We start from the raw sequence: 12,553 nt of genomic DNA on the forward strand, positions 1-12,553 counted from the left end.
CATTAGGTACTTATGCAAAAGCAAATACTTTTTGACAAGATTCAAAACTTCATGAAGTCTAACTTACCTGAACAAGAATCATATTCAGTTTTCCAATGTACACTTTCTCTTTCTGGAGAACAGAAAAGAGAAGTTAGATTATGCAAATCATTTGCCTCCCTTTTGCTCCCCTGAAAATACTTCACTTACTTCTACACACGTAGGATCAGAAGAAGTCTTGATAATTAGGCCGACAACGTACTTTTTTATACCTGCAGAAGAATTGAGGATTTATTTTCAACTATTCTGAATGACATTAATGTAATAATAAATACTTCTGAATTGAAATTCTTCTCTCATCTTTAAAAAGAAGCACCTTTAAGGAACAAATATTCATGTATAAGTGTGCATGGCTCTTGATTTGCGTGCTATATAGCAAAAACTCACCTTTGTATCAATTCTGCAAGAGAATTTCAGATGTACAAAACGGTTTACAGATTAAGCTATTTTGACATAAAAGAAAATCAGACTAAGGACTAAATAAGTTCCTGAATTTATAAGTATAGTAATTTACACCCCATCAACCTATCAGCTTCCCAAAGGCTGCAAGAAAATGTAACGAACCCTGCATCAGTAGCACTGCAGAACACTGCATTAGGCTGAAGACAGAAAGATGGCATTAAGCACTGTCCCGTCACAACATGTGTTGTGATAAGTTCTTACAAGTGCTGTTGTAGAGCTCCCTCAGCCAACTGCATTTCCACCCCATTACCACTTTCAGGTCATACCTAACAACTCCAAAGTTGGCAAATACATTCTTACAGCTTTAGCCCAATGCTTCCAATGGCAAAACAAAATACAGTAAGATAGTCCTTTCACCAGCATCTCTGACTAACACCTTATTAATAAAACAAACTCCAAGAATAAGAACAGCTTTCTAAGCATGTCTCCAGTTTCAACAACTTGGCTAGAATTACAGCCAATGTCTGGGACATCACCTCTACAGTATGTAACGATTCTGAGATGCTCCAGTGTACTTAGGTGTACACATCCATTCCGACACCGGGAATTCACACAACACACCTCCAGTGGAACAGCATGCCTCAGCTTACAAAGTTTTGCCTGCACAGCTTTGCAAGAATACTACTTAGAATTGTATTCACCACTGTAGCCTGTTGTATTTGCATCTGGAATACCACGTTCTTTTTGTCACAAGGTTATTATGTATTACAGAACACTTTTTTTTTTTTTTTTTTTTTTTAAACTGGAGCTTGTTTTTGCCTTTTTTGCTTAAAATCATGTCAACTGGGAACAGCCTGCATTTGTATCATTTGTTTCATTGCATTACTTCCACAAAGTGTTTTAAAATAACCTGAATTTTCAGCTTCACCACAAGAAAAAAAGACCATAGCAACCTATACTGCCTACAGTCCCATTTTACCACCTAATCCTCAATTCCCTCCCCACCACTAACCTATCAAGCACTGAAGACACGGGAACAATGGCTTTCCGAGTGACTTTTCATCACAATATACATATTAAAACCCATCCTCTACAAAGTGTCCAACTTCAAGAAAAGGCTTGCACAGAGGATCTAGAGTCATGAACCACATGAGCACTACTAATGGTTCTACTTCATTATAGCTTTGACACAATGATCAAACTGAATGTATCAGGGATTAAACATTTCAAACCAGAAAAGAATTCTCTTGCCACAGGAAAAAGTTTTAGAGCATGTATATATTTTAATATTAAGCTTAACAGAGCCAAAATCTGGTTTTAATCATTTCTTCAGCAAGACAGTCAACTGACGCATACAGACAAAATGCATACTTAGAAGCGTTTTTTTTGTTGTTTTTTTGTTGTTTTTTTTTTTTTTTTTAAATAAAGTTGTCATTTAAGCAAAACAAAGGCCTTATATTCAAGACATTTCTTTTCCCCCCAGCCACTACACTAAATTATAAAACATTTTTAGGACTTACTTGGCCAAAATTAGCCCTTTTTTGCATTTCAAGACTGAGCAAAAGGAACAGCTCATTCAGTTTTTTAATTGCATTCTCCTGAAATTTGGAAGCAGTACGTCTAGACTTTAAGCTATTAGATGTATAGTACACAGTAGCTGTCCTGCAGGTCGTTCCAACTACAAATTGAAGTTTTCATCATTATCAGCTGGGATCAACCCACGCGACTCTAGAAGCATGCTCATTAACAAAACATATCACTGTCAACCACTGGAGTTATTATCAAGCACTGGACTTGCTCTGACATCACGGCCCTGACCTAACAATCGAGGCCTTTTCAGAAGAAAAAAAAACAAAACACAACATACCACAGTTTGATGAAGCATTACAGTAATTCGTAAGTGAGATGTTAAAGCCCCCAAAATAGTACGGAAAGAGGCTTGCAGTGCCAGAAGCTAAACTATTTTAACTGTCTGCCAAACCACTGAGGGAAGACTATTGCTGCAACTCCTTTCATTCTAAAAACAGAACTAGAAAGTGAATGTTGTTCTTAAGAACATTGTTCTTACTCCAAACTGTCTATTTTCTATCTTGCTGCATTGATAGAATTAGGCTGTTCAGTTGCAACTTGAATGTCATGCTACTGTTGATCTCACTGTGAGATCTGCAAGTGGAAGCAGTTGCTCAGCTCCAAACCTTCTCCACTGAAAAAAAAAAAAAAAAAAACAGTGACCACAGCTCAGACAACCTGAACAGCTCACTAGTTTTCAAATGTCATGCTGCAAGCTTCTAAGGTCTTCCATCCAGGGAACAGTCACATTCTTAATCCCTCAAACATAGCAGCCATCCAATTCTCTAATGCTTTTTTTGGCATAAGTTGCATTTTCTCCGTAATTACCCTTTTTCTGCAAAGAAAAAAAGTACTATAGTTTCTCCTCTATATTTAATAGCTCTGGTTTTTATAACCATTCCATAGGAAAAAGGAAATAATTCTGAGTAGAAGAAATAGGTATTTATCTTTATATCATTACAGAAATCAACACATATGCTTGTTGACGTTTTTCAGTGGAATGAGTCCAAGAAACTGAGGGTAACAGTCCCTTGTATTTGCTAAAATCAATGTGTTTTGAGGACCTGAGGAAAGCACGTGTACAAGCCACACAAGCCTAGGAGATCCCTTTCAATCACAGCAGCTCTTAACAAGGCCCGAAGATGGCAAGAACAATGGCCAAGTCCAGACCCCTCCTTTAACACCCTTCAAGGACCATTCGACATCACAACTACGCTCATCTCATGACAACCCAGGGAAAGGTCCCTGTTCTGCATTCCACCACCATCAATGGGAAGGCACCGGCAGACGCAGCTCCTGCTCACGGACTGGTTTGTAGGCTCAGCTAGTAGAAAACTACCAATGAAGTTTCAAAACAACATTGAAACTGAGCTATCTTAGCACCAGCTTAGCTGCCCAAACCCCGCTCACTGAAGGGCCAGAGAAGCACCAGTACTTGCTCAAAGCCGGGGTTCCTTCTCAGCTGTGTCCCACAGCAGACAACTACACCATCAGCCTAGCTCCAACATCAGACCACGTTCCAGTTCACTGACAGACTGTCCAGCCAGGCTGCTGTCAGAAGGCCTGGTCTAGAACTGTTGTTAGAATTATCTGGTAAGCAACGTACAGAAGGAAGACAGAGCAAGGACACTAGCAGAACACTGCAACCATACTCCTCCGATTGAAGGCCTTTCACAAAGCTTCTGGACAAGCATTACATGTAGTCCTTATGTGGAAGTTCATTTTCTACAGACTTAAGGGAAATCACAAGACTTCCTGAAGGAAAAGTGTTTTCATAGGTCACCCAATCTGTACAAGTTAGCACTGACAGGGGAGAAAGGAACATCACATTCCCTAACATCGCTAAGCTCTGCGGCCAGTATAAAGTGATAAGTGTGAAATATCCTTCAGCTTTATCTTTCCATGTGCTTGTACAAGCAGTTATATCTCATCTAAGCTATGTAATCTGCTCTCAGAGCAGCTCCTATCATGACAGAGTTACAGCACGTTATCGTGAGTGCACACAGTCAGCAAGTACACACCTATAGACAAAACCATGTCTTGAACTTAAGATGCACAAGCACATCCTTTTATCCAATTATGGAGCACAAACAACACTTCCTAAGTGTTTAAAATTGCTATAGCTGGTGCTGCAAATGTGAGTTTACACTACTTTGCTACAACGAGCACATTTTTTGCTTAAATAAGACAATACCGAAGTGGAACAGGTGGACAGTCCAACGAAAACTAACTTGCAACCACAAATAGAGCTTGAAATCATAAAGCTGGATTATTCCTTCCAGAGAGGTTTGTATGTGTACAAGCTCACATTTAACTGAGTGTTCTAAGACTAGTTATGCAGCTTAAGCACTATCTTATTTTTTACTTTTGACAATGCATTCCTCTCCTGTCCCAAAGACCATCCTTCCCAAACAGTTTTTGTTTGGGTTCACTATTTGTTTTTTCAGTACAAGTATAAAAAAGTGATTAAAATTCTTTAAAAAAGCACAAAGGATAGATCTTGCCTGTTTTCCCTCCCCAGAAGTGCCATGTATATAATTGCCCCTTCATCACAGACACCATCAAAAAATCATCTCTTCGTAAGTATGCCAGAAATTTCCATTAAGGTATCTAATCTCTCCACCGAAAAATCTCTTCTATATCAGTTTCCACTGCATCAAAAGCTGTGTACTTAACTCCAGGACCTTCCTACAAGCCACAAAACTGCATCTCTCTGAACACTTCAGTGGTTTGTTTTTTTTTTCCCCCTCCATTTGAAAATGAGAAAAGTTGTACAAGCAATTCAGGTTTCATAATGAGGAAGTGCTTATCCATGCCAACTCAAAACACTCCATACAAGCTCTCTCTGTTCACAGGAACAAAATTACATTTCACATTGCAGGATTAATGAAACGTATCTCCAAATTGTAAGACCAAGAAGCTTTTATTTCTAGGCAGGTTTTCACACTGAAAGAGAAAATCCTATCAAGACCATAGCACTTTGACCAAATGACATCCTTTGAAAGCGTTATTAAACAACCAACTTTACAGAGTATCGGTGTTTAAAACAGTGTAGCATCACCTCAAACTGATTTTTTTTTTCTATAGATTAAAATGGTCCAGAAATAAACAAGTTCACCACCTTATCGGGTGTTCTGGAATATGCCTGGCTTTCTTATACTGAAGCAGCCTCAATAAGGTTTGAAGGAAAACCACACACCACATCATTTGTATACACACAAGACGAACTCTCCAGAAATGCTTACAATTCTCAATCTTTAAAAAAAAAAAAAAAAAGAAAAAAATCAACAACACCTGAGGAATACAGTAACTTTTTACAAGTTAAAAGGCAACAGGGCCAGAAGAGCTCAAAGCTAAAAGCTATTTAAAAATAAGAGTAAGTTTAGGAATTGAGGTTCATGTCCAAAGAACACATCTTCTGAAGAAAGCCCATTTCCCTTCTAGCATTTGGAATTCTAGGCTGGAAGCTAAAACCTCCTAAACACAGTCAGAAGCAATAAACCCTGGCTAGCCTCAAGACCCAACAAGACATTCTGATGTACAGCTTCAAGTACAGCTACAAAAATCTGAGAAGCAAGGTTACGGCTCAGGCTCCATAATTATGGCATTGGTTTATTTCTCCGAGAACCTTCAGACAGGTTGCTTCAGTAACTTTTTATTTCACCGATGCTTAAGTTAGATCTACTCTTGACTTCAATTGTTAAACACTGCTGTTGCTACAAGGGAAAAACAGTCTTTTCTAATAAATTGATTTAGGTCCTTCATAAGGCAAGTAAGGTTCATCAGCTATGATTGTTATACAAATCAAGCATAACAAGTTTTTTAAAGGCACAATTAGAAATCAACTGAGGTAACCTGCATGAAGAGCTTTGCTACTAAACTTTACTTTGTTATATTACATTTCTGTTCCCTGAACCCATATTTTAGTAGTTACACTTTAAATAAGAAATTCCCCCCAACAATAGGGAATACTGGGGTCAGAATCCTCAATGTAACCAGTCTTCTCAGCTCCCAAGTAATTAAACCACTGGAAGGAATTTAGGAGCAACTTCTCTTGTACCACCCACCATCAATCTTTACCAGCCAGCTGCAACTATGGCCACAGTCCAGATTAAACCAGATCAGAAATGAAACATCAAGATAGGTTTATTGCTACTTTTATCTTTTTTCCTCCAATAGTTTTTACTATTGAGGCCGAGATGGACCAAATGAGATGGTACACACTTGGCTTCTCTTCCATCAATGCACTGGAGAAACCAGACAAGTAAAAGCCATCTGATTCATTTCCCCTAAATTAAGTCAATTTCACAATTTCAGTTTGGCTCTGTACAAGTACAAATGTTTTGAAAGGTTGAACGAAAGATACTCATTTGTTAGGATGAAGGATAATCTTTTCCTCTGCCATTTTCAGAAGGGCAAAAATCAGACAAAATAAGAACAGAATTCCTAAAATTATAATTGAATGATTGCAGAACTTCCAACAGTAATTATTTTTTTTTCCATTGTACTGTATCTATTATACACGTATATAGTGTAGTATATATATATACGCGCTATATATAGTATATCTAATGTTGCCATCTTCTCAGAGGGCAACTAGTCAAACAATATTACCTTGACTGCAGACAGCAAAATAAAAGTACAAAACACTAACTCAAATATATCACTTCCGGAATGCATTGAAGTCATGTAAAGCCTTGGTACTTTGCTAAAGGTGCTTTGGCACCTGAAGAACAGATGGGATAGCAGGTGCCAAAGCACAGCCAGCATCCTCATCATACCACCACCAATTATCGTGTATGCATTGAGTATCTTTACAACTTGTGATTATTGAATTATATTCTCTATTTGGCATTTGTCCAGCACCAAACTACCAAGCAAGTCTACCTCTTACTCCTCCTACTCAACTATAGCTTCTTCCACCAGCAGACACTAGGTAAGCTGAGTTTGTACCTAATTCAAAACCACTTACTCCTTACTGCCTTCCCGCCCTGCTCCAACAGTCAAAATCTTTGAGAACAACTTCCAAACACTGAAACCAAGTGCTCTTAGTCAGGAACGTGGATATATGAGTATGTGAAGATACTCTACTAAACGCACACAGAAGACTTAACTTCAGGGTGACCGCTCGGCTTGTTTCTTAAAAAGACAAAGCTGTATTTAAGCCTCAGTTGAAGCTGTTTCATACAAGTCTAATGCTGCCGCTAACAGAAGGAATGCGAAACCAAACTGACTTCAAGAGCTACGCTATACCTGTCAGCCTACTGGGGTGAGGTAAGGAAAATAACTGCAAAGATGTGGAAACCTCCCTCGCCACATTTGTTTTCATCAACATTTACAAGTGCATTTTAATCAATATAGTTTCAGAACTTAAGTACTGGCAGTAAAACTTCAAAGCACAGCTTCACACTTTAAAAATAGCTCGCAGCAGAACACGGAAATTTGGAATAACTTTAATGAGTTCCAAAGCCAGTATTTAGTAAAAAGACAAGTATAGAATGGTGACAACATTTAAGTTTTGAAATGTCAAGAATTTAAGCAGTTATACTTACTGCTCTGAAAGCTAAGTTTCATGACTTGACAGAAAGCTTTGTGAACGTGCGGTAATTCTGTACTACTGAGGTACCTCTGTTTACTGTAACTGTACTAACAAACCTTCAAAATTCAGCACATATTGCAAGCCAAAAGGGAAGAAAGAATAAGAACCCTGTGTTTTAGGGCTTGCAAATTCATTGCAGTGACTAAGACTGCAGTTTGCCCTACACTGCAGTTTATTTGCAGTCTACCTGTACATACACGTACACAAATTAAAAGACTTCATAGTACCTCACTGCGTTAAAGAATGAATGACCATTAACAAACAAGACACTCTACTTAAATACCATTTCTATTTTAAAATAATTGTGACTGCTTACGAGTTCAAAAGAGTCAAAGCTGCATATGCTACAAGAGGCAGCAGTCTATCAGAAAAATGAGCGCGTATTGGTGGGGCTGTATATACAGCCCAGACAGGCTGAAGACTGCCAAGCACAGAGAATCCACATCTCCACTTCAAAGCCAGAAGCCAGCCCCAGAAGCCTCTTCAGATTAAGTTTGGCCTACAAATCAATACAATGTTAAGTGATGATGTTTTAAAAGTATCAGTCCACCTTTTACCTTCCCATGACACTTAGAATTTCAGGTGCTTGCCATCCTACTGAAACCACTATGGCAAAAGGGGCAAGACATGGAGACATGCCTCATTGTGTTTGAACTTGGAAGTTATTTACGTGGGGACTGATGGCCTAAATCTCAATTAGCATATGTATTTTAGAAGACAAGGCAAAAATTTTCTCCCTACCTTCACACTGGTTCCTCGGAAGAATCTTCCATCTTGTTTTTATCACATTTTCCAAGATTTGCAGTCCATAATACTGAAATTGGAGAAGAGCAAAATGTGAGTACATTACTGTAGGACTACCTAACGATCAGGACTCTCATTCAATCAGACATTCACGCTTAATATCTAAGACTTCAAGAACATTAAACTAACAAATTTATTAAACATGTCTATTCACCCATTTACTGAGGTTTCATGCATTTTTTCTTGTTTTATTTTTGCTATACTAAGTCCTGCTGTTTGATCATGCTCACACCAGGAGGAAAAAAAAAAAGGGAAAAAGAAAAGCCCTCTGGCAGACAATTTTGGCTATCTGGAAAAGAGAAAGTAGCAGCCAGATATGAATTTGCATCATAAATGACTGCTCACATGTTCAAGTACTACCACAACCAGGCTCCTAAAATATTTAGCAGCTTGGATGGTCTCAAGCTTCCTATCGTTCCTCTAAGAGCTGGAAAAAAAAAATCTTGTCTTAGCATCACATGTTCTGACACTTTCTTTAGAAAGTACTTCCCAAACTTCACTGGTGTGTTACTTTAGGAACAGCAAGACAACCCACAGGTTTATTCAATTTCAATACCCACCCCGATATGGCAGCTATTTCTACTATTTAAAGATGAACTTTTGTGCTCAGTCAAAGAACAATAAAAATGTGACTAAGTTCTTGGAAATCTTTTTACCTTTCAGGAATTCCTTCCTAGTTTCTTAACTGAAAACATTACGTATGCAAAGTAATCAGTAAGGCCAGTCCCTCTGCCCATTTATCCCTACTGCCAACTCAAAGTAACAGGGAAAGAAGTTTTGATGTGATCAAAAAGCTTTAATATGTAAAACCCCATTAGCATGAATAGACAGCAGAGAAAATTGGACAGGGAATTTTGCATTTGCTTTAAACAGCAGCAGCCTAGGAAGAAGAAAAAAGTATCATATCAATGCCTGAAAGGTAAACTCACGTTTTTACAGTTAAAAGTTTGGCTGAGAATAAGAGTTCTTCTTTAAAATGGTTAGTTGTTATACAAAGTAGGATCATAAGCATTTCAACCAAAGGGATCATATAAACTTCAGCTTAATTAAAAGAACACAATGTAGGCTGTCCCAAACTACATTGCATTTTAATGCCATTTTTGCTGTTCTCATCTTAACATAACCTACATTCCCTCCCCCTTCGCTTCCCTCTGTGACCCAAGCTCCCACCAGCTTCACGTGAGGATCCTGCATCTGCAAAATAGTGTCTTTAGAATAGCATCATCTTCCAAAGTCTTGGGTACAGAGGAAAAAAATTATGCAATAACAGAAAATTGGCAGGGTATTCTTTTCTTCATTAACAGCAGTAAAAGGTTATCAACTAGATTTTAATCTACAAATTTACAATAGTCATCTCACACAAAAACTAAAAGAAATTAAGGGGGATGCTCATACAGGAAAATGTATGGAAACAATTTAAGTAAAATGCCTCAAAAGAAGCTATTTCACTTACTGCCACGGATTTGTAGATGTCATCTGCACCTGATCCAGGCTAATGAAACTAAATATACTTAGAAAAGCTTCTAACAACATTGGAAGTATGGCCATTGATAATCAGACAGTGCTAACTTTCCTGAAGTTAGCCTATAGTTCCCGGAAGTTTCCTATAGTTTTATTTCCAGATTGTACAGGCACACCTATTAATAGCCTTTTCATCTAACCGAAAAGGTTATGTTTGCTTCCACATTGCTCCCCCCCAAGTCAACTTACTCAGCCTCAAAATCAGAATGGCAAGCCTTATTTCATTTTAACAACATCAGATGACCAAACACATTTTTTAGAGGAAAACCTTGACAGAAACTATGGGCAGAAATCATCTTCAGTCTCCCCCAACACACCTTGGCATGCAAGTTGCCACACCTATACTCCCCATATGCACTCAAGTATCTAATTTAGACTCACGTACCTTAAGCCATAGAGGTTCATCTTGTCTAGGTTTCTACTCATTCTTTGGTACATGCAATCTCAATTCTGCCCTCTGCTAGCCTTGCGTTCATCTCATCTTTTCCTCAGCACTAATAATATTCATTTTTCTCTAATATTTGCACGTGAAATGAAATGGCAACAGTAATAAAGTTACTGTATACAGTCTTTACCTATGCATCTTTCTTGCCGTACCATATTTTAAGGTTTTGTGAGACTGCCTGAACATACTGCAAGGGGCCATGTTGGTTTTTTTCCATTTAACTTTTATTTGATTTCATGGTTATAATTATTTTTGGTACTTCCCTGATAAAAAAAAAAAAAAAAGATACACCAAGTCCAAAAAAGTCACTGATGCCAATTGTAAGTTTTGCCATCTAAAGTACTGGAGGTGTACTTTTTATTTAGTAGTGAAACAACACACTTTATCACATTTAAAACAAGCACAAAACAGAAGTCTTTCCAATATGCATTTGCTCTTGGTTTATTTCTAATCATCTAACAACGATTCACTGCCAAGTTATGAAGATGAGGGACAGGTAACAGCAAAGACTGAAAAAAACATGAAATGATCCCTATGGTAGAAATTTCTATGGCACCCTTATTACTTATTCTATGCACCAAATCCCCTCCCTCCCACCTCCCAAGAAACAAAAACAATTGATGAACAGAATTCAGTTAAAGGGAATCAAAAGGGTAGACCTTGTGGAGGCCTGCCGTCAAAGCCTAGCTGTGTCAGTTGCACAGGAAGACACCCCTTTTCTTCCTATTACAAGCAATCAACATAATGGAACATTATGATTAATATCAGGTAGTGTTAACAGCTTTAATTAAAGAAAAAAATATGATTGCATAAAAGCCAAATGTCATAGTGCATAAATTTAGCACCAAATCATTTGCAATTTATGTAAATTGAAGAATTCTTTACCTGTTGCTTTCTTTCTGTTCCTCTAATCATCTCATTTTTCACAAGACAAATTTGAGTTTTTAAAAATACTGTTGATAAATCAACTTAAACATTAGTAATGTCTGTCAGTATAAAAAGCAAAGTTTACCAGGCAAGCAAACAGGCAAACACTGTTACTTATAGGTTAGCACTTTGAGGAAGTTCTTTAAACTGTTTTCCCCTGAACTTTAGAGCATTAAAAAAATTTGAACTGAACTGGTTTCATGAAATCCTCCTGAATTCAGACACCATCCAACCATGATCATTTTCTGTTCGAACACAATGTGTATCAAGCAGAAAAACATGCATGTCCATTAGTTAAGGTAATCATCAAACTTAAGACAGTGAAAATACATTTCAATCAACTTTTCTGTTCAAACTGCAGAAATCTTGGTAAAGCCTTGAAAATGGTAGACAAATACTGAACGCTGTCCCTTTAGTCTCTACCATGATGGATGGATTTTAAATAGCAGTACAAAGCAAATGTGTTCTGCATATTAGTAAAGACTAATCTCATAATACAAAGAGTTTGGGGTGCTTCACTTTCATTGACTGCTCAAAATCTTGGCCTAATAAGGTTTCTATTTGGTCTTCAATATACCTAGGGACAAATTCTCTCCTCAGTTATGTGCACATGGCTCTCATTAACATCAAAGACAGCCAAGCACTTACCCAAGGACAAAATGTGGCTCTAGGAGACTTTCCATTACTCGATGTATACACACACCAATCTTTGGAACTGGCAATATGCATGTATGTGGCTTAGAAAAAAAAAGAAAAATGCTATTTCCAATTTTTTTTTTTTAGGAGAAAAAACTTGTCAACGGAAGAGGAGATTTAAATATTTTGTCCATTTATGGTTCTCATCTAAAGCCAACTTTGGGAACAAGACAATAAAAAAATGTGGTTTGAATCAAGAAAGACTATGGCTAAAAATGAGATACCTTCCTCAAAGTTTATGAATGGAAGAAGGAGGAAAACCAAATAAATAAAAGTTGATTTGCTTACTTTGGTATTCATGTTCTGAGAGAACTCCAATATAGTATCAACTCTTGTCCATGCATCGGGATGTTCTTTTAAGTGAGTCAAGACTTCTTGAGCCATTCTTTGCTATAAACAAGTTTGGGAAAAAAACAGCATTAGCATTGGGTTATTTTAGAAAAAATATACTATCAGCTAAGACATTCATGTATTATGTCACCTTTAAATCACGTATCCACAAGTTAGAATTAAATCAGAAGCAACAGGTCACTTAAACCTCCTTCTGTGTG

The 12,553-nt window shown here is 37.5% G+C and overlaps 1 protein-coding gene across 4 annotated transcripts in view; it reads right to left on the reverse strand.

Annotated features, from left to right (window-relative positions):
• The window catches only part of XPO1 (exportin 1), a 38,935-nt gene that overhangs the window by 18,635 nt on the left and 7,747 nt on the right, over nt 1–12,553 (reverse strand). For 3 of the 4 annotated variants that reach the window (XM_027453298.3, XM_027453299.3, XM_005016907.6), the window contains 4 exons: nt 12,291–12,392; nt 8,351–8,423; nt 190–251; nt 68–112 (listed from right to left, as the gene is read on the reverse strand). In XM_027453298.3, the coding sequence (XP_027309099.1) occupies nt 68–112; nt 190–251; nt 8,351–8,423; nt 12,291–12,392 (282 nt within the window). Of the gene's footprint in view, nt 1–67; nt 113–189; nt 252–8,350; nt 8,424–11,038; nt 11,103–12,290; nt 12,393–12,553 lie in introns of all 4 variants that reach the window. The other variant, XM_072035234.1, reaches the window with a different exon arrangement.

The sequence above is a fragment of the Anas platyrhynchos genome, chromosome 3, assembly GCF_047663525.1.
Source record: "Anas platyrhynchos isolate ZD024472 breed Pekin duck chromosome 3, IASCAAS_PekinDuck_T2T, whole genome shotgun sequence".
NCBI lineage: Eukaryota > Metazoa > Chordata > Aves > Anseriformes > Anatidae > Anas > Anas platyrhynchos.